The sequence below is a fragment of the Thermobia domestica genome, chromosome 14 (genome assembly GCF_964235325.1).
Source record: "Thermobia domestica chromosome 14, izTheDome1.hap1.1, whole genome shotgun sequence".
NCBI classification, from domain to species: Eukaryota; Metazoa; Arthropoda; class Insecta; order Zygentoma; family Lepismatidae; genus Thermobia; species Thermobia domestica.
The window spans coordinates 59,707,187-59,735,053 of record NC_137467.1 but is presented as its reverse complement, the minus strand read 5'-3'; the positions used below and the strand labels follow the sequence as shown (position 1 = coordinate 59,735,053).

Below are 27,867 nucleotides of genomic sequence, written 5' to 3'. Positions count from 1 at the left end.
AAAGCCTTTAAAGAATACTCTCTCCTTTTTATGTAGCCTTAAAGCCTTTCAAGAATAGTTCCTTATTTTTATGTAGCCTTAAAATAATACTTTCTCCTTATCATGCAGCCACAAAAGAATTAATCTTCCAGAGGGGACATATCACACGATCTTGATGGCCAGGCAATACCAGAATTGCAACCAAAAATTCTGCCCCAGAACTTCGACTCCTCAGTAACGTTATTTGTTGCACTGCCCGTCGCTTGACCGCCTGTATCATGTATCTTGAAGCCCTTAGTTATAAGGATCACGCCACACGATAACTCTTAAACGAAACCGAATTTTTCAATTCGTTTTTTTTTTTTTTTCAATTTCTAGCTAGAGCGATTATCTCGGCCGAATTCGTTAATACAATTAATCCGTTAACATCTTAACGGGTAAAGGTGACTTTAATCCTTATGTTACTTCAAACGATAACTCCCGAACGAAAGTGAATTTTTGAATTCTGTTTTCGTGCAATAGTTAGCTAGAGTGATTATTCCGGCCGAGTTTGTTAATGGGATCAATCCGTTAACATCTTAACGGGTAAAGGTGACTTTAATCCTTCCATTACTTCTAAAGATAACTCTTGAATGAAAGCGATTTTTTGAATTCTATTTGTTGCAAAAGATAGCTAGAGAGATTATCTCAACCGAGTTCGTTAGTGGAATCAATCCGTTAACATGTTCACAGCTAACGGTGAGTTTAACGGTATGTATAAATATCCCATCCATTCATAAAGGCACGTTTCGCGGCCCGCTAATATGCAACCCAACAATACATTTAAGAGTCATGGGTTGCATAAATATCTAGGTGAATGTTTATTCTTAATCCTTATTATTAGAGACCGGAGGTTTAGGTATTAAAAACCTGGAAAACAGGCAGGCAAATGGGCACAAAATTTAAAAAATATGCAGTAAAATAGGCACTAAAATGTAACTCGAAATAATGGAAGATAAATACACAACATAATTAAAAAATAAATTAGTCATACATAATGTTCAAAGAAAACAGAAACATACTTGCTTGTTAATATCTTCTTTTACTGTATAGGTCTATATAAAAAAGAAGCTTCACATGTATTCCATGTATATTTGGTAAATACATTTAATACAGCACTTTATCACTACACATAACAGTAAAAATGCTCTTGGAAATATTACATTATATATTTTCACAAAGTATTATTTTGAAGAAAGTGCACAAAAAAGGCAATATTAGGTATTAAAGCAAATATTTAGGTAGGAAGGGCAAAATTAAAATTTCTTAAATTGAAACTATAACCCCATATATAAACTTTGAAATGTTATTTTTGAACATATTTTTAATATTGAAGAATAGACATTTTCCTTAACATCCGGTCTCTACTTATTATAAACGTAAACCCATTCAATCATAATTGTACTCGTATGATTTTCTTTATTGTCTACAACAGAGTTCATTTTCTTTGTGATTGTCTAAGAAACCTACATATCTATCAAATAGACAGACAGAGTTTAATGGACAGTGTGTCAATATTATTTTGCAATAATACGTGAATTTTATACATATGCTCATGAAGTGAGAGCCGTGGTAGCGTAGTCCGTAGAAACTTTACCTGGCATCTGGACGCCCCGGGTTCGACCCCCGATAGGGCTGGAAATTCTTTTCGTTCTACCTCAGTTTGAACACGACTCTAGCCTCTGAGGCCTTTAATTCCACACACAGTTACTGGACCTGCATGGCCTATTACGAAAGGGGACTGAGACTAAGGAACTACTTTCACTCAGGTTTGATGCGGAGCCGTTTTGACCCGGAATATTCTGGTGTCGAACCATTTGACTTGTTCCCTTCTGATACAAAACCTTTCTAACTCAGGCCTTTTTTCTTTTTTTACGCAGAGTCCTTCAAACTCGAGCTCTTTTGCCCTCGCCCTTTTGTCCAGACCTTTCTGACATAGAATCGTTCCATTACATACATTCTCTTTTTGCTAACTCTATGCATGTAATATTTACAATAGACATCAGATTGGTTGATGGGATTTATTTCTTTCCAGCAACAAGGCATGAGATGTGTATTATAGTTTCACGTGGAATCCGAACCACCGGAATACGTTCAAATTTCAAGGCTCTTCCATCTTTCATCACACGCGGGACCCATGCGCCAAAGGCGCATGCGCTAGCATTATGCTAGCTGGAAGAACAACAAATATCCAGTAGTTTTCATTGTAAACCCTTTAAATGTACATAAAATCAACAAGAAAAATATAAGTTTCCATACTTATCCTCCTCTAATAACGAATTAATTTCAATACTTCGCTGACTTCCCAAATGTTATTGTTATTCTAAAACATAAAATACACGATTTATTGATTACATACCGTATCGTATCTGTCCACCGGAATCTTCTTCGAGGAACTTTAGGTTTTATAGGCTTTTTCTTGGCAGCTTTATCTTCCGTATCACTACTTGATGCTGACTTCACTTCATCAACGCTCCTACAATTACAAAAATTAATATTAAACACATTTATTTAAGCATGTCAAATCCTTAATAAGCGAAGCGTAAGATAACAGAATGAATAAATTAATAAAGCAAATATAGGAGAGTCAATAATATTTGCCTTTAAGACGCCGAAGTTTCCAGTGGTGAACATATGTGGTTAAGAGTAAACTTATACAGGAGGGAAAACAACATCAAACATTTTTAAGAAATTAATCTTCACATGAAAACATGAAATACATATACAAACCATCATGAGTGCGCTATCATTTCAGGATTGCATCCTACCGACAATTGGTCGGAAGGAAACAAAGATCATTAACTCGAGAACGAAATGTCAAATGAAGGTTAGGTTAAAGAACTAATTCTCAATGCGAACACAGATTCGATTAATGTACCAGTGGATTTGGGGTATGGGTCAGTTTTCAGTTCTTGCTCCATTTTTTTTTTTTTTTTTTATTTCTAAGTCATCTCCTTCTATGCTTCGGGGCTAAACTGTCGCTTTTGTTGGAGGGCACGGTGGCTCAGTGGTAGAACGCTTACCTCTCTACATGGGGTCCCTGGTTCGATCCTCCGCCAACTAAGTTTGTGGTGGACAACATCGTGCTCGTGGATTTTCTAGGAGTACTACAGTTTTCTCCCACTTTCTCATTCCACCAATTCTTCCATCATCCTTCACTTGCTTTATTCATCGTCTCCCTTAGCCTAAAGGGCATAATCATAGAACGTTACACTCAAAAGATTTCATTTCATGTGGCTGTTCTTTTTCACCCGACCTTGATCCGACATTATTTGTTCCCGAGCTAAAACCCTTTTGTTTTATAATTCCGAGTAATTTTTGGCGAGTTATATCTCTGAAATGACGCATTAGTGTACTCATGTTGGTCTATAATTACTTCCATATTTTCGTGTGACGATTCATTACCCAGATATTTTCGAACACTGTGTATAATAACCTGAATTGGACCTTCTGGTGATACAGTCTACGAAGAACTATGACCGAGTATTAGCGCATATTCTCCATGTATCAGCTTCCCGATTTACTACTTCTGGCTATCTAGGTTGGATTTCGAATACTTCCTAATTCAAGATCACCCCTCACGGTGCTTAACGGAACTTCCGTCTCCCTATTGTGAATCAAACTTGAAACAACGCACACCAAAGGTAAGTGCTCAAACCATTCGGATATACATAATATAATAAGTATAAATAACTAAATTATGTTTTTCATTTTTACCGTTCATGAGTAGATCAAATACTCATATATGAAAACAACGGATCCTAAACTACACTAGGGAAATTCATTTTTTTTTTTTTTTTAAATTTATTTTAAATTATTCGGCGCTTGAAAGGCTTAATACTTACATGGAACTGTTGAATACTCTCAATACTCCTTGTCAAGTTTTGCTGTGAAAGTATGTTATTGCTTCTTTTCAATTCGTCAGACAAGTGCATTTGTATGGGGAATAACAATATGGCTTAAAGATACGACCAAAATTTCTAACGGCCAATAAATATGACTCTGGCAACCATACGAATCTTCATATTAATTTGATATTCGTGTTATGAATCAATTTATTTTGGAAAATTGTAATTTTAACTGTTTTGCTTTGAAGTGACTTGATATAGTTTTGCAAGATACTATTACATTAAAATTTATTGTAATCATGTATTTTTAAAATGAAGCAACTTTTCGCCGTTACATTGATATCATTGCAGCTTTCCCTTTTTTCTGCACAGTTTTTGCCCACGTCTAAAAGCGTATATCGCTTGAATTCACTCCTCCTCTTTCCTTTAGCAAAATATACCAGCTACTTCTTCCGCATATACAAGTAAATGTGAAGTGATTTTTTGGTAGTAGCACAAAACATTATATGTGGAGACGGACAAACAGTATCTTAATATTTTGTGTACGTAAGTGTGTGCATGTGTGTGTGTAATCCTAAATTATGTTCAACAGGCTTCCAAATAAAAATACCAACATACGTTTATTCTAAATAAGGAGATAAATTCCACGTGCCCAGCGTATGTTCCTTTTATTAGAATCACGCAAGTACGACTTACAAGATTGTAGTGTTAGTACGTACGTTACTTTACACGATAATTCCTGAACGAAAAGAGTTTTTGAATTGTTGTCTTTTTTTCAATGAATTATCTCGGCCGACTTTGTTTTCTTAACGGAATCAATCCGTTAACTTCTTCACGGTAACGGTAACTATCCACCTCCTATTTTCTTCTATTGAAACAAAGGTAATAGAAATTAAACATCGCGCCGTTAGATAGCACTAAATCCTCCAGCAGTTGACATCTACTGGACGACTTTGAAACTTCCAGCGTGTGATCCTTTTCACTGTCTATCCGAGTTTATTTGAATCTTGATAATTTTAATGTTCGTTACGAAATCGAGACTTCACAATAATGTTTTCTCTATTAATTGCCAAGCGCAACTTCTTACAGACACTGCTGAACTCTTGTAACTTAAATAATCACAATTAAAATACACTCGACAATTGTTCTAACTTACACTATGAACACAACCTGCAGTCCCATTCTTCCAGCGGTAGTCTGATGCTTGGTAATTCGTATACTCGACTGGTTCTACGATGATGCAACGATCCTCGCTGCTTCCACCCATTTTTTAAGTTGACGTCCAGTCTTTATCTTGCTTTCAAATTCACTTTAATAGTTATTTATTTAAAGATTGGGTGTCAGCATGCGGGGTCATAATTTGGCTAGTCAGTTTTGATTTAGTTCAGCTCACACTTATTACAATTTAATGTTTTGCTTTATCATGGTCTTTGGGGTGTAAACTCATAAACATGTTTTCGTCATTGCTATCTAAAATTGTTTTAGTATAACTTTAATGATTTTTTTCTTCTTTCTTCTGGCGGATTTATAATAGTATATTGATTGAATTCTCCTTCGCAGATCTGAGCAGCCAGTCACTATATTACAACAATGCTTATGAAAACTGCTTAGTTTTCGGTTAATATGTTATGCACATCCTCGACACCACTATGGTTAGTTGTTTGTTGTGTACAACTTCTATCAAACGTTCCCTGATCAAGGTTTAGTTCCGGCTCCCTGGTCTTAATGTAGTTTAAGTGGCGTTTCCGATCTGCGAGGAAGTCTTATTTGTGATGTGCTTACTGACGACAAATGCTTTGATAATCCTGATATTACCTGATCTGGAACTTTGACGTCTCTTGCAGGCTTTTTGCTCCATGAGGGAAAGAACGGTAACTTACTTGCAACACTACCATCTGTCAGGACAATAGTCTCCATCGGACTTCATAATGTTCTGCCCTGTCAACCAGTCGTTGAATATCCCGCTGAACGAAGTCACCAGTTTCCGAGGCAAAGAACCGGGTCACGGTTCGTCACACGTTATTCTTTATCGTAATCCTTGACGTATTTTACCCAGGAAGGTGGTTTTGTAGGTTGTAAAAAAGACAGTACTCTGACAGTGCAAAACCTGGTGAAAACGCTCGGTGGGAGATTTTCTCCCAGCAACATTTCTCGATCTTAGTACAGATCCTTCTTGCATTGTGCGGGGCTCGCGTTATTCCCATGGACAGGCACATCCTTGCAATGAACCAGAGCAAAACGTTTTTTAAAGAATGTATCCCGTAGGCGTTCAGGCTGTAGACATCTGCATTGATTGTCTGGGTGGCAAGAACTCTCAATGGATTACCCCACGGATATCCCACCAAACTCTCATCATCATTTTGCAAAGTTGGAAATCCTGTTTTGACACAGTTCCTGCGCACTTCCCTCTTCAGATAGCCACTGACGATTGCATGTAATGTTATAGTACAAAATTACTTTGTATCTCCTGTTACAGTTTGGCCCAGAAAAGGCTCACGTTTGTGGCGAGTGACAAAAAAAACTCGCTACTACTTCTGTTGAGGCGTTGATGTACGGGGTACCGATTTAACGAATTTTGACACATACCCCAGGGTCCTACAGATAACGATCAACGGTTAAATGTGTGACATGAAGTTCGCTCGCTAGTTTTTCCAACAGTTTGAACTGGATTCACCTCCACCGCAACTCGCAGGGGATCGTCAGCTGTACGAGTCTCCCTTCTTACAGTTAGTATCCCCAGATCGAAACCTTTGGAACCTCCGCACATAGACGGTACTCTGACCATATATACCATTGATGTTTTGCCCCGCTGCGCCGGATGAATGTCTGGTGATATTCATACAGCATGACATGTCGTATGTGATCCTCCGACACTGCTCAAACATAAAGCGGAATTCCAAAACAAGGAGTAGGGTGTTGTTGTTCTACACATTGCTCCCAAAGAAGTAACCCATACGACTCAGCTATGGCAAGAGACATTCACTTCACTATTCGCACATCAGATGGCGTCACTGCAGTGGTCACCGAAAAATGACATTTCTTATGGGATAAGCTGATAGAACAACAGTTGAAATCGGTTCACAACTAGATCTACTTAATGCATAATCCAAGGTTATGCTAGAAAAGTGAAATTTAAAAGCTTTACAAATTATTCAAAAAACCTCGCGAAGACGGAGTACAGGATCACGATAATACACCAAATTGAATTTCGCTCCCTTCGTGCCTAAACTTTCATACAGACTTCGGAAAGCCAACAAGTTTGGTTTTAAGGTAGTGCTAAAGTCACCGACGAAATTATAAAGTACGGATAAAAAATAATTGTGTAGACAATTCCATTCTTCAGGCACATACCTGGCAAGTTGTTAATATAAACAAATCTATATCGGAATAATAAATAAAATGTTTCAACTAGAATTAAAGAGCATGTAAGAGACGCCAAAGTTTTAGATTAGTCGGTATCAGGCTTGTCAAAGTATCTGTCTTCAGCTGAGTACATCATAAATTAGGTTAAATAGCTCCATAAGACTTCCTCGAAAATCGACAACGTTACTTATACTAAATTAAGATAGGGAGCCGGAACAAAACCTTGACTGTATGTTCACTTTATTTACTTTCTACTATAAGTAGTACTTCAGATTTGGTCTGAAGTGTTTTGTGTGCGAATCTTAAAACTGAACAAACAATAGAAAGCTCAAGTGGGGAACTATGCAGTATTATCACCATGGTAAGAAAACGTTTTGCATATATCTCTTTTCTACTTAGGAGCTCCTCCGTGGCTAAACGGTTAGCGTACGCGCCTTTGGCGCGGGAGACCCGGGTTCGATTCCCGGCGGGAGCTCATGTGGTTCGGATTCCACGTTAATCAGTAGGTCCACGTCTCATATAGCCTCGCTGCTGAACGGGACGTTAAACTCAAAATCAACTCAACTCTTTTCTACTTAGTAACCTGGGGAAAAGACAGAGAAAGAGGAAGCAGGAATGGATACAGCTAGTATGAATTACCAACTTCTATTTAACATGGGTCATAAACACTTTTCATTGTATTTCTTGAGTCTATAAAAGGGTTTTTACATTATATTTTATATATATATAAAAGCAAAATAGTTCAATGTAAGTAACAGATATGTTAATACAACGGGACCGATGGAAATTTCACGGGCATATTTGTAATTTATTATATTAATAAATTGATAACTCCATAAGAAAACGATTATTAATATAATGAATAAATTGTGAAACTTCCATAGGTACAGTAACGTAACTGTTGTTTACATTAAAATATTGTGCATTTTTTTCCCAAAAGCTTTGTAGACACGAGATACATAATGAAAAGTATTTATGGCTCAATTACATGGAACCACTTAACCCATACTAGCTGTATCGACTCTTGTTTCTTCTTAAGAATTAATGGAAGTAAGATACGAAATATACCGTGTGAAAGTTGAAAGAGGTTTCGAAAAATAGATTAAGGAGCTGGAAATATTTTCGGAGGCAGGAAACACACGATTAAACATCGTGGCATCAAAAGAGCGATTTAGGAGTGTGAAATTTGCTGTCTTTATCCTACAACAATTATAGTCCAATATATAGGCAACATCACCATTAAACAATTTTCTCTATGAGAAATGCATTGATTATCAGGCAATGAATGCACAGTATCAACTGTTTTATTTGTAGTTTTATTTATTTATTTATTTTTCTAAAATTTAGAGGCAAGGGGTCCACGATCTAGTGAATTCGAACACGCGTCAACCATTTTCTAGATCAGATTAATACCATCCTTAATTTAATAAAAAGATCTACTGGTCAGTTTATTTAATGTGTACATACATACATACATACGAGGGAAAATACAAAAATTCCGGGACTGTGTGTACTTAGTGGAACAACAGAATGTAAAAGCAGCAGTGAGTGAAATAATTCCATTTCTCATAATGTTTTTTCCAGTGATCAAAGCAACAGTGAGCACAGACATGGTCTTGTATTCTTATCCGTGGGTAAGGAATATGCATTTCTAAGAGGAAGTACGAATATTATGGACAACTTCAGAATGCTAAGGACATTATACAATGATACTACAACGATGACATCAATAGCATTAGTAGCACACCCATTTTACATTTGAGAGAAAACCCAAATCCATCAATGATAAAGAGCACTTTGGTTGTACTGACTGCAGAGACGGAAGAAAACATTAAATGTCATTCAACAATTGAAGACCCTGCTACAATATTCAATTAATGAGTGACCACCTGTCAGCTATCTCCCACTAAAAATCTTAACATGAGGCATGTATGTGAGGACCTTGTTTCACTTTACTGTTAACAAAAAAGAGGGAGATATAGATATCGGGCTAGTTATAATGTTTATAAGAAAAAAGAAAAAGAATGAATCAAAGAGATTGAGAGAGAGAGAATCGCTGGTGACAAAAGTTTGATGTATAGTTCTAAATCTCTGGGCGGGATTCGAAGTACAATATACGAGTAAACGAACTTTATCTACGGATAAAAATTACATTATCTAAATTTATACCATTTATACTTTATAATATATGATATAATTAGTTCTTAGCTATTTACAAGGATTTTACTTTTATTGTAACGAAAGGCTCAATTTCATTTCTTTTTATTGTTGCACTTGTATTATTGCGCGGCACCAACATTGTTTTGATTTATATTTGAGTTTCGATGGAAATAAACTGTATAGTAAGTCCTTTGTTTTGAAGACAATAATATCAACACATGATACGGAACATAATAATTGTTGTCAATTAGAATATACGTGTCAGTAAAGTATATATTGAAGGAATGCTCAGTATAATGAAAACTTTACAATTAAATGATCAAGAACTTGTGATTGCAGAAATTTGTGCTCATGTGAATTTGAAAATGACCTGTCAATTTTTCCACAGAACGGATCTGGAAAATAAAATTCTTCAACAGCAAACGCTCCTAGCAAGTAACAATAAAAAGGTAGACGTCTATAATCACTATAGTTTTGTGTTAAACAGAAGTTGTGATGGCAGAAATGTGTGTTCAGGTGAATTTGAAAAGTGACTGTCAATTTTTTCACGAAACGGCTCTGGAAAATAAAATTTTTCTTCAGCTGCAAGCTCTCCAAGCAAGTAACAGTAAAAAGGTAGGAGTACAGATTTGTGTTATTTTTATTTAGTACAGTACAGTATACGTTTGGTTACTTGTAGTGGTAGTGTTTAATACTTAGTAATGCATAGTAGTTGCAAGTGTTGGAAGTAATGGTGGTCTCAAAAACTTTCAGTTTTGAATTTCTCTCTTCAATTAATACAAATGCCACTGATTTCTGTTCAATCTGGCAACTCCAGTTCGATATTCGACCCAGGAGGTTTCTTCAGCATAGAAGTCCCAGTCTCCATTAAGATTGAGGAAAAGCAGACCAGAAAACAATGACGGGACTGTCAAGCTGGACGTTTTCTTAAATTCTCAAAATTAGAATCCGTTCTAGTATTGATTTCTCTACTTTACTGAATTTCCGCAAGTAAATTTTCTCTGATTCGCGACACCCTGAATACTATCATTCATGTTAGGTTTAGGAAATTTCGCTCCCTAGCCATCTCCGTAGCCATCCAATGTTCCATTTTTTATTTTTTTTAAATTCACTATAAGCTTACTTTCTTAATGTTTGTATTTGGAATACAATAAAACACTAGTATCAAACAGTAATTATAAACTAACGGTATCTTTAATATCTCGCATTCTGAATACACTCATAAAATGATCTCGTATCGTAACTCAACCTTTTTTTTTTTCTTTCTTTCTTCTGTACCATTTGAATTTTTCGTTCGATTTGATCTTTATCTTTCAAAGCTTAAAAGTTTTAATACCTTTCGACGCTCCTCAAGCTTCTTTATTTCTATATTTTGTAGCTATCTCGATTTTTTGAGTTCTTCATATCTTCTGTGTCATCTAAATAATAATAATAATTCCCGACTATTTTGTGAAATATAGCATATTTCCTTGACTTCAGCTTATTTTGAAGCATTTCCCTGATTCATTTTAATTTACCTCACTTTCGCTGACTTTAAAGGTCATTGTGCACCATGTAATGGTAGAAAAATAAAAGAGTGCTACGTGTGGATATTTTGAGTCGTTTGCAGCAATGAATCCTCCTTAAGCGCCCTTAGATGTAGCGGAATAAACAATGATACACTCAACAGTTTCTCCTCGCAGTACAGTTTCTCGCCAAACATAGAACGTCTGTGCTTCAACATCTCCTCTATTTACAAGATTAGCATTTCTCGATTTTAACCTATTTTCTCCGCTAAAACATCTGAATGGGCGTCATTCCACGTCAGAATACAAGATGAAACAGACATCGCAGGCGGCATTATGTTTGTATTCAACAGTGTCTTCTGAAGCTTTACCACGTTAGCAAAAGTGTACCAACGGGATTACTTTAAAGGTGTAAGTACATTCAGCGACAAAAGTTGTTTCCGTCTGATGAAATTAATTTCATAAATAACTTCAGAATTGAAAGACAATTTGAGTAAAGTTTTCAATAAATTGAAAAGAATAATTTTCTGTACGTTCCAGTCATACCATTGTCGTACTTTCCTGCCATACTACAGTTATTCCCAAAATAAATTTTACCAAACGGAAAAAAAAAAAAAAACTTTTCGCTGACTGTACATGTTTTCAAATAATCACATTATGGAACTATGAGCTAAGTTCCCGAAATCTTGCATCCTATCTGATATTATGTAGCAAACCTAAATGATCACTTTTTAACTCAAACACAGATTTAACACAAGATTTCAATTGCGCGCCCAAAAACATGAAGTTGTCTTGCTTTCGCGACAAATGACTGCAGTTTTTCTTAAGTGACACTCTTCATCGCCTGCCGCTTTATCCTTAAACGTTTGGAGAATCAGCGGATCCTTCCAGTGAGAGAGACAAAAAGAGGTCTGTATCTGATTTGATTCTTAATGTAGTTTTATAGTAATTCTGAAAATGCACGCAATTTTTTTTCTTGATAAAAAAATGAGGGATCGTCTTGGATTCAGAGTTATATGGTATTTATTTTCACATAGGCATTCGACATTGTTAGAGTGTTCCTGAAAATAACAGTATTCGAACTGGCCAATTCTTACAAAGTTATTGATAAAAGAACATATGAAAAGACGTATGAACTTTATTTTGGTACGTGTTCATTACCATACCCCTGAATGTTCTTCCATGTAAGTATTAAATAATATTGACCCATCCTATATAGCTCTGTGCCGGTAATTATTTTGCACTATGGTGTGAATATAATCACAAGTAGTATATGAATAGCAGTTATTAGTTTGCTTCTAATAATCAATTATAGAAGTACACTTACAAAAAAAAAAAAAAAAAAAAAAATCAGGTAAGATTCAACTTTACTTACCTTCAACATAAAACAACTGTATTTAATAACAATATAAGCAAGTCTGAGACTATTAATTTAAAGGAAAAAACAATACCTCCAAATCAAGTACAAAATGTTGAATTTTGAAATAAGATATTTCAAGTTTCAGAATCCAATTAATTAATCTTCAAAATCGCTGTAATTTGGCCAATTTTATATTTGTTCTCCCAGCACTGGTTACGTTGTTGTTGTCCTATAGCATGTCTATTCTTTGTTATAACAGAGTTGTATATACAAATAATCTAATGATTGTGTCCAATACTCCTAATATCCTATACCCTTTCAGATTAAGACTGGATAAGAAATCATAATCAGTGAAAATGTAGAATTCGCCCAGCGATACGTAGTCAGAAACAATATTCAGTATAGGTTGGAGCTATCATTTCTTATACCTCCAACCTATACTTAATATTGTTTCTGACTGTACAACATTTCAAGAAAAGCTACAACTGGATTGCCGACACCAGGAGTTGATTTCGAATATCTTTATTATAAGCAATTTATTGTATCACACTCGCCTTTAGTATGTCAAGAAAAGCTCTGTAAACCTGTAAAAACCATGTTGGTTGGATTGAAATTTAGCGTCCCGTTCTGCAACAAGGCTATATGTGAAGTGGGCCCACAGTTTAAGGTGGGGAATCAGAATCACCGTAATGCGTTCAAATTACGAGGCTCTTTCACCAGGAATCGAACACAGGACCCCGTGCACCACAGGCACGCACGCTTACCATTAGATCAACGGCAAGGGCAAGCGAAAACAATGTGAACACATTTATACACAAACATCGGATATGATAATTGTTATGAATGAAATTAATTAACATATATTGTGGCCATCACACAAAAAGACTAGAAAAAATTGAAAATATATTTTTTTTTAAAATGTAAAGTGATGAAGTGGGAGTAAATGAGAATTCAAGCAAATCTTCGAATATGGTGTTTCTCAAATACAGGGTGGAGCGGACGAAAGGCGTGTCTTTTTAAACCGCTAGTACTCGGCGACGAATAGGAGTATTGCTTTGGAGCGACCGTTGGCACAGAGCTCAGACAATACAGTTTCAGTCGTTATGGAGCATTGGAGCGTAGAGCAGTTTTTTTTTTTCACCCGTACAAAAAAAAAAAAAGTTTTGTACATTAATATAACCATCTAAATGAAAATGGGCTTCATTATTCATAAAAACTGGGACATCTGCGTCTTCCATAAAAATAGTGTCCATTATGCCGCAAAATTTTCTGCGCTGCACATAAATCTGTTTCACTTAGCTGCTAGACAATCATTATTTTGTACGGGTGAAATTTGAAATTATCATGTAAGATGCGATGAAGCGAACGACGTGACATATCCAGCGATACAGCCTGTCACCTAGTGGATCGTCTCGGGCTAGCAAGAACTGCCCTTTTCACTTTTTTTCCGAAGTTCAAACTGAACGAGGAAGACCAGCTGGTTTCATTTTCATCACAGATTCAGTACTTCTGAACGCTGCAACCCATCGGAGTAGTGTTTCGATCTGAGACTGTATCTCTACGTTCGACATTAAACTTTCGATGGAAAAGACGTTGAACCGTGACCACAGAATCACTGTTTCTAAAGAACTGCTCGACCACGAACATACGATGCTCTACGCTCCAACGCTCCATAGCGACTGAAACAGAATTGTCTGAGCTGTCTGCCAACAGTCACTCCAAATCAATACCCCTACTCGTCGCTGAGTACTAGTGGTAAAAAAATAACCTGTTCCACCCTGTACAAAACTCACTTGATGTAGATACTGTTTAAACCATCTATGTTCAAATTCCGCGAAAACGACTCTCAGGCACAACCTCAGCGCGAACACGAGCGCTATTAGTGGTTAGAGAGCCAGAACCTCAGTGCGAGCGAACAAGTCCAATGAGGTTGAACGCGAGCACAAGCAAATGAAAGTTTCATTGAGGATAGTATGCCACGATACAGTTCTTCAAGCGCATATACAAGTAGGGAGTTTTGTTTCACATTACGAAAACTACAGTGTCCGAGATGGAATCTGTTCTTCGGACGCTGAATCCATTTCAAAAACAGAGCTCCTTCGTGGCTAAGCGGTTAGCGTACGCGCCTTTGGCGTGGGAGACCCGGGTTTGATTCCCGGCGGGAGCTCATGTGGTTCGGATTCCACGCTAATCAGTAGGTCCATGTCTCATATAGCCTTGCTGCTGAACGGGACGTTAAATTCAAAATCAACTCAACCCATTCTAAAATAGTCTCTCGCTGTTTGTTACAGTTATTACTGTACAGGGATTACTATTTCCAGTTTCAAGAGGAGATTAAAAACTGAGATTTAACCTATCCATGCAGTACTGGATTCACATTTAAAAAAAAACTCTTTTTTACCATCTATTGCAGTTTTTCACTATGGTGATCAGTGCTGAAACCGCAAATTGCAAATTTTAATCACTTTTGGTTTGAATAGAGGCATAAAAATCGTGATTCTTGAAATATTGAATCTTCATTATCTCTTATCATTTTTGTTCTATGGAAATCGATATTGAAACCAGAAGTTAATAGTGGATTTCTATCACTTCTAGTTTAAGTAGAGAGAAGAGATGAGATGAAATTATTATTGGGAAGCTGAAACGATTGCAGAGAACTGCCTTTCGCTATCTATTATCGTTTCTGTTTGAACGCGATCAACGTTAGAACTGGAAATGGTCCATTTCTACCATTTCCGGTTTGAATAGCAGATTAAAGCTGCAGATGAACCCCATTCATGAAACTCTGGATTTAAAAAAAATAATAAAACGCTCTTTACTATCTTCGATACTTATGCATAGCATCGTTTAGAAGTCTAAATAAAATATGTGCCCTATTACAGCAGCGGAAAAATATTTATTAGGAAGATTATGCTGAGCCAATATTTTTAATAAAATCAGAAACCCTTTCACATTTGCTAAAAATGCAGTGCACGTCATAAATCATCTCGTTCGAGTACTGTCCTCAGAGACACAGACAGTTGCAGCCAAGCTTGTGAGAGTGCTGAATTGGTACACATTGATGGGTATTTTGTCCACTACAATGAACAGTTGAACATCCAGTGCTTATTTTGAAGTGGTAGCAGGTTCGCTGCAATTATGCTGAAGTAAGGGAACAGTTCTGTGAAGATTTTTCTTATATTAAATCACCAAGCAGAACCAATGAATACAATTTCAATAAATAGTAAATGCTGCACTGAACCCATCTGTTTAAACCAAGATCAGTCAATAATCTGTGACAACCGATGAATACCTAGCATGCCTCTAAGAAACTGGGTATTTCGGAGAGAAGTTTTAAGAAAATATACGAACATAAGAACGAAATCTTTTACATGTCTAGCTTATTACAAGGACGTTTTAACAGACTTTCAGAATTTATGTGAATGCTAAAAATTTCAGGTATTATGTTGCACAAAGTAGTTATTGTGCTAGACAATAATCCTGTTTTTGAAGGATTGAGACATTAATTTATTTGGTAACCACAGGACGCACTACGCCATTATATATTAATCGCACTCAAATTCCTTTTATGTTTATTCCACTGAATAGATAAGCAGACATGGAATTACTGACGGCCCACAAAAACCACTTCACCTTATATCTTATAAATTCGATATCATGGGGATTCTGAAGGACAGAGCGTTTCCTATCAAACTGACAGACCTAGAACTTTGAAGACCCTAATTAACCAAGACTGAAAATATTTTCGATAACATGCCAGAACTATGTGGTAAAACATGAAATTTTATGATCAAACGTTGATGAGATGTACTGAAAATAATTGTAGACTTTGAACAGTTTAACTAACCATGCCGATGTTCGTACGTAAGGTTACCTAGCTCAGTATGAATATATCATTTTTGGGATACAGATTTTTCTGAAATGTATTTATTTCTATCTTCGGAAAAAAATAAATAGGTATAATTTTAGCTATGAAAATAGAATTACTTGTTAAATCAATTAACCAACAATAATAAATTTTGATAAAATTATCTGATTATGGCAAAAGTGTGAAATATTTCGAAGCTTGAGCTGAATTCTTCTATATGTAATATATGCATTATACCTATTGCATAGACGTGTATGTAACTTACAACTTCACGTAAACAGCATACATGAGAACATAACTGTATAACGTAGTGATGTTATTTTTATTTCATTAGTACGTTGGAACTTCAAAGAAGGAAACAAAAATGCAAGCACGGCGATGCTTTAAAACACAGTCCCTATAGCTAGTTATAATACAACTTGCATAGGTGATGAAGCAAGCATCACAAGAAGATATATATATATATATATATATATATATATTGGGTCCAACGACTACATAGCACCTTCACGATACATTATCAATATTGTGACTTTTATATTCGCAGTATTAGTAATGTAATTTTATACATGAACTTTTAGATATTACAGCATTAATAACAAAGATATGCAAAATATTCGAGGGAAAATTACTGAACTGTGATAAAACTTGTATCAACTATATACTTGGGCTCCTTCGTGGCTAAGCGGTTAGCGTACGCGCCATTGGCGTGGGAGACCCGGGTTCGATTCCCGGCGGGAGCTCATGTGGTTCGGATTCCACGTTAATCAGTAGGTCCACGTCTCATATAGCCTCGCTGCTGAAGGGACGCTAAACTAAAATCAACTCAACTCAACTATATACTTGTCGATATTTGAACAAACTAATCAAATAAAAAACAGCACTCATTGTCTTAAATAGTTACTCTGGCGATCCGAGTTTTTTGCTGAAATCAAGCATTAATTCGGAAATAAAAAATATTACCAGAACACTTTTAGAAGTGACTATACTGTCATGTTCAAGAAAATATGATACCAGATTGATTAAATTAAAAGAAAAAAAAAGTATTGTCTTAAACAAGAAAGCCCAGCTCTATTTAATACAACAATCTGCTGCAACTCTAAGACAAAATAATGTTTGAGATTTAAGTCGCGTTTCAATAACAAAGCACAGCATGACATACCTTCACAATGAACCTGTGATGTGCTCCTATAGAGTTTTTTTTTATTTATTTATTTATTTATTTATTTAACGCTTTAATGTGAGATGTGAATTCGGTGGACTCCCATCGGGAACAGAACAGATCTCTCGTACGAAGCTAACACATCAAACTGTTTAGCACCACCCAAGAGTCTATCTCAAAATCAAGCAAACAGAAGCAGTACGATTGGATACTCTTGTGGGAGACGACAAAATATTCTATCTACGGATGTATAAAGGGGTCGTTCCATTTTTCAACATGATTGTACAAACGCATGTAAATCAGAAATGCGTTAATTGAATGTGATTTAACACCCCAAGACAAAAGAAAATACATATTGTGTATATAGAAATGAAATGAAATCTTTGAGTTTTACGTCCCACGGTTATGCCGGTTAGGCTAAAGGAGACGGTGATGATGAGAGATGAGTGAAATGGTGGAATGAAGAAAGTGGGAGGAAACGGGAGAACCCCGAGAAAACCCACGAGCACGATGTTTGTCCACCACAAAGTTCACTTGGCGGGGGCTGGGAACGAACCCGGGACCCCAAGCGCCAGAGGTGAACGCTCTACCACTGAGCCACCGCGCCCCCCATATTGTGTATATAGTTTGTAGATGGTATACTATTTTCTTTTGTCCTAAGTTATACTAAGTTACAAGTCATTGAGTACCCTAAAACTTTGGATTCTTTATAAAATCTTAAAAGTACAGAATACATAAACATACATCATTATGGAATATTAAAAATACGGCGCTGGGAGAACATGTTCAACTTATATTTTTCCTAAGCACAGTCTTAGATCCTTTACTCTTTAAAAGTATTGCATCCGCCTACATTAAATGTTTATTAAATACATCATTTTATGTTGAAAAGTTGCGAATTGCATGATGCAAATAGCACTAAATGCATAATTTATTGACTGAAACAAGTTCCTACATGTTAACTAAGTACAAAAAACAAGTAATTTTATTTAAAATATGTATAAAATAAGCGGCTTCGCAAATGTGCCCACAAGCAGGTGACTTCAAGGAGAAGGAGCATATATATATATATAGATTCATCACGTCTTACATTCAGCCCTAACACACAAGATTCAATCCATCACCACAGAACCTCACACCACCACGTAGCCATAAAAACAAAGACTTGTGACAAATATAGTGTCGCTAGAGAAGGAGACAAGGAAAGGATAACAAAGTGTGATAACAAAAGACAGCAGCATTCTAAAACATAATAACTCTCCCAAACATGTTCTCAAAAAAAACAGAAAGCAGCATGTCCAACAAGGCACCGATGTTTAACAGGACATGGAGGTTAAGGAAAAGGCGGAACAGCAAGCGTACAGGTGAATTCGCTTCTTTTTGTGTTCTTTTTTTTTAATTATTTATTAAGAAAACAAGTACTCAATGTGCACACACCCAATGCCATACGTGTGTTTTAAGAAATCAGGTGTAGTATAAAGCTTTAGCTGAAACAAAGATAGTAATAAAAAAAAAAAAGCACTATCAGTATTTATGTAAGCCCACTACAAACCAAACAAATCACTAGGTGGTGTTTCTTACCAGTAGTACTTATACACCTCCCAGTATATTTGTGGGCTGTTTAAAAGACAAAAAACAAAATAATAAACAAAATCAGATCAGAAAATAATATTACAAAAGATACTATTCAAATGTAATAAGAAGGTAATCTGAAAACCCACACCGCCTTTTTTTTTCAGTGATATTCACAAAGAAATATATAGATTACTATTAGAGATTTATACTAGATTCATGTATAAACATAGATGAGATATAGTACAATTCGTTTTGTTTATACATCGTATCTCGGACGATTTCGCAACATCGGACGAAGATCCAGCAAGAAAACAATACTACTACTGCTTAAAATAATTTTAATTTCTTCTTCAGAAATAGACACTGGTATGTGCTAGCACTATTCTGAAAGATTATTGTTGTATGAAATAATGTTAAAATTCGTCTTAATGTTATAACTATACTGCTCAAAATAAATTAATATTACAACCATCATTCTGTCAAAATATCAAGCCCTAAGATACGAAAATAAATTGTAACAATCTAAGACGTAATGAACACTTCAAAATGTACAAACTTTTTAATATTTAAAAAAAAAAAAAAAATGTAGTCCCTCAGATATCATTGAATATAACTTTGATCTATGAAAGCATGTAAATTTCACTGAATTGGGCGCTTACTGAAAATATGAGGGAAGGAAAACCAGTTATTTCCTCTTTTTCTCATACAATTCAATGGAGTTCCTCGATTGCAAACCTATTCAGACTAAGAATTACTTTTGCTGACTTTTTGTAGTTTCACGTTCCTTTTCAGCTGCCAATCTCTTACTCTGGAAAAGGTAACGACAGACACTTGGCAACAAGAAAGCCCGAGAATCGCTTTCATAATGAATCCAACAGTTTACTAAAAAGTATGTACCACACAGGGTTACTGAGGGGGCGCGGTAGAGCGTTCACCTCCGGTGCTTGGGGTCCATGGTTCGATCCCAGCTCGCGCCATGTGCACTTTGTGGTGGACAAACACCGTGCTCGTGGGTTCTCCCGTTTCCTACCATTTTCTTCATTCCACCATTTCATTCATTTCTCATAATCACCGTCTCCTTTAGCCTAACCGGCATAACCGTGGAACGTAAAGCTCAAAGATTTCACATGTATATATGGGCTTAAAACATCCAGGGCGGCAGGTCTCAATGGCGAATGGAAATACAAATCTGGCGCCTAGTGAGTAAAACTCTGTATTTGTCACGAATGATATGAATTCAAAATGCTTAGCAAGGGTATAAACTTAAGCAAGTTTTGAGAAAACCGGTACCAAAGACAAAAAATGAAATGAAATATTTTTTGTTTAACGTCCGATGTTATGCCCTTTAAGCTAACGGAGATGTATAATTAAGGCAAGTGAATGATGGTGATATAACTGGTAGAATGAGAATGTGGGAGGAAACGGGAGAACCCCAAGAAAACCCACAGGCATGATGTTGTCCACCACAAACGTACTTGGGTGGGGATCGAATCAGTGACACCAAAGACAGACAAGATGCTTGTATTAACGTAAGGTATTGCACTGTGAAGATGAATTATCTTTTCCTAAAACTGCTCTTCATTTTACATCATTATTTCCTTACAGACGAAAATGCTGCGTACCCATAAAGAAATTTGTGTTATTTATGGGCAAGATGTATTTTCAAAAGCAACAGCCAAAAGACAGTTCAGTTGCTTTCGTTCTGAAAATTTCGATGTCCAATATGCTCCTCGCAATGGGCCATTAATCACAGCAAAGTGGATCATATTCTGGCAAAAGTGTAGCAAGATCATCATGTAAGCAATCACGACATCGCCAATGACCTAAATTTACATCGCCAATGACCTACGTTTACATCATTAAGAAGTGTTACCACCATTTGGAGACAGTTGGCTACAAAAAGAAGAAAAACGGTTGGGCACCAAATCATTTACTTCATCGAATTTTTTATCAGTGAATCTTTACTCAAACGTAACGAGCTCGAGTAATTTCTGAAACGCTTGTTCACAAGTGATGAAAAGCGGACAATGTATTGCAACAATGTCAACAAACAAACAAAAAGTGTTCGAAGCGAGAAGCTCCACAGTCTGTTGCAAAGACTACACTGATGTGTTTTGTCCACTTCTAAAGTTTGCTATAAACCGTGCCACAGTTTGTTGTACCAACCTCCCCAATCTGCAGCGTCCGACATCTTTAATGAGGCGTGGCTGCCCCATGTCTTATTGTTTGGTGCTGCTTTCACCATCTTTTTCGGACCTTCGGAAGATACCAACCACGGCATTTCGCGAACACTCAACAAGTCGCGCTTTTTCCGAGATGCTCGTTCCCAGTTGTCTGGCCATCACAATCTGGTCTGGTCAAAATGATTTATCACCGGCCTTCCCCATTCTGCGCAGATGCGCCACATTGACTGATAAGTGCGATTCTTGTCACCGTACGGTGAGTAGTTCTGCTGTGATCCGTTGGCTCTTACATCAGCCCAACGACGTAGTTCAAAAAGTACCGGATAATCATAGCGTTTTGGCTGGTCAGTGTGTATATATAAGTTTTGGACTTACACGAGTGTTTTTGAGTTTCACCTCCTCAAATAGTCCTATATAAGGCCAAAGTAATCCATGAGAAAAATCAGCTCAACTGAATATTAAATGATGCCCCAAGCAACCTCAAGTTTTTAATGCATTTACGATAAACAAAATGAGTAAAGGTACCTTGTAAATTTAGAAAAGCAACTGCAAGTTAATGAACAGATATTATAAAGGCAATAATTATTAAATGATTAAAGATAAATTGGAAATAACCTCAGATTTATGGTAAAAAGCACACTAAAACATATACGATGACACTGTTGGACCTGAATCCAAGATGGGGGACTTCAAGATGGCCGCTATGATAATGCAGTAATATATGTGGTTCTACTTTCATTACCCCCTCCATAATATGGTGTTGCTTCCTCTAACCGTTCGAAACTTGCAAAGTTCCTTTGCCTTATGATGTATAGTAAATACATTGAAAACTTGAGACTGCTTGGGGCACCATTTAATAAATTATTCAATTAAGCTAATTTTCGTTATGGGTAACTTTGGTATGATATGGAACCATTTTTGGGGCGAGATGCAAAAAATCTCGAAAACCGAAAAATAATGACGACACACTATATCTGTACGACAGTATGTAACTGTCTACCAGTGCACCACATAATCATGGAAATTCTAAACTTCTCACTGACTACAAATGTTTTTTTTAAAAATATGATGCCTTACACGACACACACCGCTGCCCCCCCTTCCCGGAAAAAAAAAGAAAAAAGCACAGACACAAAAATCATTAAGTTATAGAAACTACTATGTTTAAAGTTGACTATTATTCCCTCTAGGACAATTGGTTTTAATAAGTAACGCAACAAACAGTGGTTGAACCACAACGCAGCTGATAATAGTTACATTATAAATCATTTACAACGATGTTTCAAAACGTATATAAAAAACATTTTTCTTACATGGAATTGTCATTCTTAAAAGTTCTTTGTACTTCTAGCTTTCTAAACCCTTGTTTATGAAGGATAAAAACGAGATGGGAAAATAAAACAACAGGAACATAAAAAGAACGGACTCACTGGGTAAAGCAGTGCAAACAACACCCTGTCTTAGCTGCCCGTCACATCTCGAATGGTGAAGCAGCGCATGTGGAATAACAGGCTCTATTTATGTGTTGTTCTGTTCCGAACTGGAGACTACCAGCTCATATTTATGTTTTTGTGCCAATACTGTATGCATTTTTAATTACTGCCTCTCATTAATTGCTTAGTCAACCCTTATGTTGAGCTTTAGATTATTTTGGGACATAAATTTTCAAAAACAAGTACTTCTATTACAAGGTGTGATCAAAAAATATAGTGAATGAAGTTTTATATATATAGCAGCAACTGCTGATGTTAGAACCATTTGATGTAATCTGTCCAATAGCCTTATCCGTTGAGACAAGCAGCGTCAAGTTGGAACATGTTTTGATTTGTCAGTCAGCGTCCAGAGCCGCTAGAGTGAGGCTGTGTTAACCGTGTCTGTCGCGCATCAACAACGCGTGAACATTAAATTCTGTTTCAAGTAGCAAGAAAAAGTGCCAAAGAAACTAATGAAATGTTAAAATTGGTGTATGGCGATAATGCTCTAACTCTGAAGACTGTTTACACGCGGTATGAGCGAAGCGCAAATAAATCCGCAGAAGACGAGCAACGTTCGGAACGTCCATTAATCTCAAAAACAGAAGAAAACATGCAAAGTGAAAAGAAGAAAAAAAAAACTCAAAGAGGTGAATAACTATTCGAGAGCTTTCCAAAGAACTAAACATTTCCTACGGGTCCGTTCAAAGAATTTTAACCACTGATTTGGAAATGAGAAGAGTGGGTGGGAAATTCGTTCCCCAAGTTTTGACTAACGAACAGGAGTCTTTTTGGCCGAAAAAAATATTCCTGTCTGTCCACATCCATCATACTCTCCGGATATAACATGACGCGACTTCTGGCTCTTCTCTAAAATTAAAACCGTCCTTAAAGGAAAACGTTTGGAGGGCGACGACGGAGCAGCTGAATGTTCCTCCAAAAGAAGCCTTCCAGAGAAATCCTTCCAATCATGGATTCAACGTTGGGGTAAGTGCACTGCTAGCCAAGGACAGTACTTTGAAGGAGATTAAAACAAATTTCATGTAAGTTTATTACTTTGTTTCTAATAAAATCGTTCGCCGTATTTTTGATCATACCTCGTACAGTATTGGCTCCAAATAAACTGAATCAGAAATATTATGTTGTTTCTTTACGATGTCCCGAAGCCAAGCGTTCTGCTTAAAAATTTGCTTATTTTTCAAAAAATTCCGATGCTCAACATAAATAAGGTTTGGTTCAGCAAGGAATGAGTAATTAAAAAGTACACACAATATTTGCACTAAAACGAAAACATAAATTTGAGCTGGTAATCTTTACTTCCGAAACAACACAGACTTTATTCAAAGGCTGTCTCTCCTACAAGCTTTCTAATCGACACTAAGAACTCGCGCATGTCTTTCCCATGTATGTGATCCGGGACAGGACGTTTGGGCGCCGCCATTTGGGCGCGGACGTTTCGGCGCTGCCGTTTGGGCGCCGGACGTTTGGGCGCCGGACGTTTGGGCGCGAAGCCGTTTAGGCGCCAGACGTTTGGGCGCGAGGTACATAGTAAAAATCACAATTTACGAAATATTAAGTAAGCTAGGCACTGAAAACTAAGCGCGAATCAAGATATATACATTTCCTACACTTCTATCTTTATCTAACCTCATTTATCTATTTTCTATCTTATTTATTCATCTAAATTAAATAGTTTAATGCGTTTGTGGCATTTGTTGCCTAACCTCGTCATGGATTGATTTTTCGCTTACTTCTGACCTAATGTTGATCTAATTTTTGTATTATATAAGAAAGCTAGAAAATGAAGGAATCAGACGAACTGTTAATAATTTTCTTAATGTTAATTAAAACATATTGATTTAATTTTTGTATTTTTTAAAAAAAGTTAATAATTACATACTTATGAATATTAAAATTTGCTTTCTTTCGTATTACGTTTGCCAAACTCTTCTCTTCCTTAAGTCCAATAAAGAACTACCAATAAAAGATTTCCGCGCACTCGAGTTGAGAGAAGTGGCCCCGCGTAGCGTAGTCGCTAATGCTCTCGCCTTCTGTGTGAGCGGTCCCGGGTTCGATTCCCGGTAGGGGCATTCGGTCGAAAAAGTGTAACACGCTTTTTCAGGCCGGCCACCCTGAATGTTTTCCTCATTCACACGAGGCAAATGCCGGGGTGGTACCTAATTTATAGGTCCAGGCCGCTTCCTTCCTTCCCCAATCTTTTCTTCCTTTCCTTTCCCCGGATAGTGTGCCCCCTCAAACGTGACGGGCTAAATGGCCTTACATGCCGAGAGCCCAGAAATCTAAAAATCCTAAATCCTAATCGATTTGAGGGAAAGCTGTTAATACAGGGTGTCTAAGACATTGAATTTAGGAACTGTAGTATGCTGTATTTCTGGTATCACTTTTTTTATTAACATTCCAATATAAAAATCAAAACTTAACACACTTTTTTTTCGTCCCATTGTAAGCATTTAATCTGCACTAAAGAAAGTGGCGAAAGAAAAAAAAGAACGATTTCAAAGTGAAACATAATAGTTGAGTGTACATATATTGATCATTTAGCCACTAAAAGTGTGTTTGACATCCATACTTATTGCATAACTACAGTAGTAGGCCTGCTTTAAGTTTTTTAATGGAGTAGGCTCACTATGTACGTAATGCAGTCAATCATATCTAGTCTGGTCTACTTACCTTTGGCTTGAAAAGTTATCAAATAAAAAGCATAGTTAACTTTGGTTGAAACTTAAATTTACAAAATTTAATTGTTAATTCAGTTTTTAGAATTTTGAAATTCCAGTATTTCTAGTATGTAAAACAAAATCCAGTATAATTCAAGGACTTCCACTACAGTAGACACCTTCTGATATCCTGATTCGAACTTAGTATTCAACGCCTAACATAATGACTTTTTAATTTAACTCGCGCCCAAACGTCTGGCGCCCAAATGGCTTCGCGCCCAAACGTCCAGTGTCCAACCGGCGGGGCCCAAACGTCCGCGCCTAAACGGCGGCGCCCAAACGTCACGTACCGTATGTGATCTGCCATAACGGTGTCTAAATTAAATTACCCGCAATAGATTAGCTGTTGAGGACATTTTGTAGTTTCGAGGTTTTGCATTCAACCATTGTATTTGTTCCTTTCCTGCAACATCAAGGTGTCTACTAAAATTCCAAACTGAAATTTCGTGACTTTCGTGACCTATCCTTTACCAAACCATAACATTTCGTAACATTCAAAAACTAATAACAGTATCTATATTCTTCAGCACTTATCTTTACCTTATCTCTACTTTCAAATGTTATTCCCTGGAGCGATAAAAACTTGGTGTCTTGTCACAGTTGAATTAACTGGTTGGATGCATAGGTGGTTTCGGCGATGCGATGCGATTTGCATCGCCACTACTCAATGATGCCAGCTGAAGGACAGTTTCAAGAGCAAATTTGAATGTGTGAATTAGGCCGAATTTTCATGCATGCGATAGAAGCGTGCTTTGCTTGCGATTTGGTAGCGTCTAAAGCCGACATCAGACATTTTTGGTGGTGAATTTTGACGTTGCATACAATAAAATTTTCCAGTCTGTACTTATATTCGTAGATATATCAAAATCGTGACCATAAAGCTAAATTTCGTGGCTTTCATAACCGTTTACTAATTTCGTGACTTTTTCATGACTTTCGTGACCGATAGACACCCTGAACATGTATATATCTTAAAACTTTTCATTGTAAACTGTAAGCTGGAGTACATCCTTGCTAATCGGTGACCAAACTTTCGCATCTATACAGTATTTTTAAAAAACACACGAATATCGGTACTATCACCCACTTTCGATTAATAATTTGAACTACAGCATTTTTCATTTAACTGAAATCAAATACAACATCTAATTATGTCTATCAACATTGGATGGAATACTTATTATTTGTTATGGTATGCCTTTTCATTAATTATGTAGCTGCAAATTCACATTTCTGATGGAATATTTATGGCAGATAACACAATTAGGCTATTTCTAAGAATCATGAAATACATATATCCAATTCCATACTAGATGTAAAATATATTCCAACGTACTATAATGTTAATTTTATTTTCTTCTAATCTTCCAATCCTACATGTTTAAATATTAAGCCCTGATTATGCATTCTCATCGCATAATACTATAACACTCCTTTCCCACCACACCCCAACTTTTTTTTTATGTAAGATACTCCCAGTTTTCAAGTGGTATCTTCCCTCTCGAAAAGTGTCTTATGCCAACTGCATCTACAGACCGATATAACTCTACACCAATTGGTTCCACATTTATTCACTTTCATGGCAGGTCGCCTACGTGTAAGTATTCTCACCTATCTCTGACTGATCTACTTCCCACAAACGGTAATATTTTCATGAATGAAAGTAAACAAACACTTCACCATTCCGCAACTGATAACATCTTTTCTTACACCAACGAACTGCCACAAAAATTACTTATTAATATTGAGTAATTAGTCGATTTTCATCCCTAACAAATATAAATCGCAAAATTAGAATTTTACAGTTTTCTACTTTCAATTTCTTCGGTGTGAGTCGCAATGTAGATTTCTGTACGGAGTAATACTGTGAGTTCCTGCCATTAACATTCTATTTACTTCCTTGTAAACTTTGTTCTTCTTTGCAATAACTACGGTAAGATATTTAATACCCTAGCGTTGATCAGAAGTTATTTTAAATGCTAAACTCGCTTTCCAAACATTCCGCAAAATATATGCTAGAATTAACTCGCAACTAAATCTTACTTATTCTCGTTGATAAAGGAACGTTTGTATGGACATTTAAATCTAATAAACACAGAAGTATTTTAATTTAAACATCTTATCCAATAAAAGAGGTTGTACACATTTTACATAAAATGTACCCGGACCCTGAAAACAACTAACTTCTACGTTGATGTTTAACCCCTTCCTGTATGTTTTTTTTTCTTTTAGCGAAAAAAAAATCATCAGTATTGGAAATCTTCATATGGGAACTTGAAAAATGAATTAAAACTTTAATTTTAGATTTTTCACTTAATTCCGACGAAAAATAAGTAAGTGCCATATAACTCACAAAGAACATGCCAGATGACACCAAAATCTCTTATTTATACACATCAATATCTCACACAGCAGACGAAACAGTCATTTGATGCCTTTGATAAATCACAAAAAAGCTAAAGTGAAAAAAGGTTATGTGCCATATCAATGTTGCACCCCCTAAAATTGCCATCACTACTAATTCTAATATTCCCTTACATATAACCCAACCTATGGCAGCATGCGGTAAGGGGTTAATGAAAGTGGTTTTGAATTTCGAGAAATTGCACATGAAG

General features: G+C 36.4%; 1 protein-coding gene across 4 annotated transcripts in view; it reads right to left on the bottom strand.

The window, feature by feature from the left end:
- The window catches only part of LOC145669689 (uncharacterized), a 215,068-nt gene that overhangs the window by 81,525 nt on the left and 105,676 nt on the right, over positions 1-27,867 (bottom strand). For 3 of the 4 annotated variants that reach the window (XM_081737976.1, XM_081737973.1, XM_081737975.1), the window contains exons 11-12: positions 18,866-18,901; positions 2,378-2,494 (exon numbers count right to left, since the gene is read on the bottom strand). In XM_081737976.1, coding sequence (XP_081594102.1) covers positions 2,378-2,494; positions 18,866-18,901 — 153 coding nt within the window. The remainder of the gene's footprint in view (positions 1-2,377; positions 2,495-18,865; positions 18,902-27,867) is intronic. The other variant, XM_081737974.1, reaches the window with a different exon arrangement.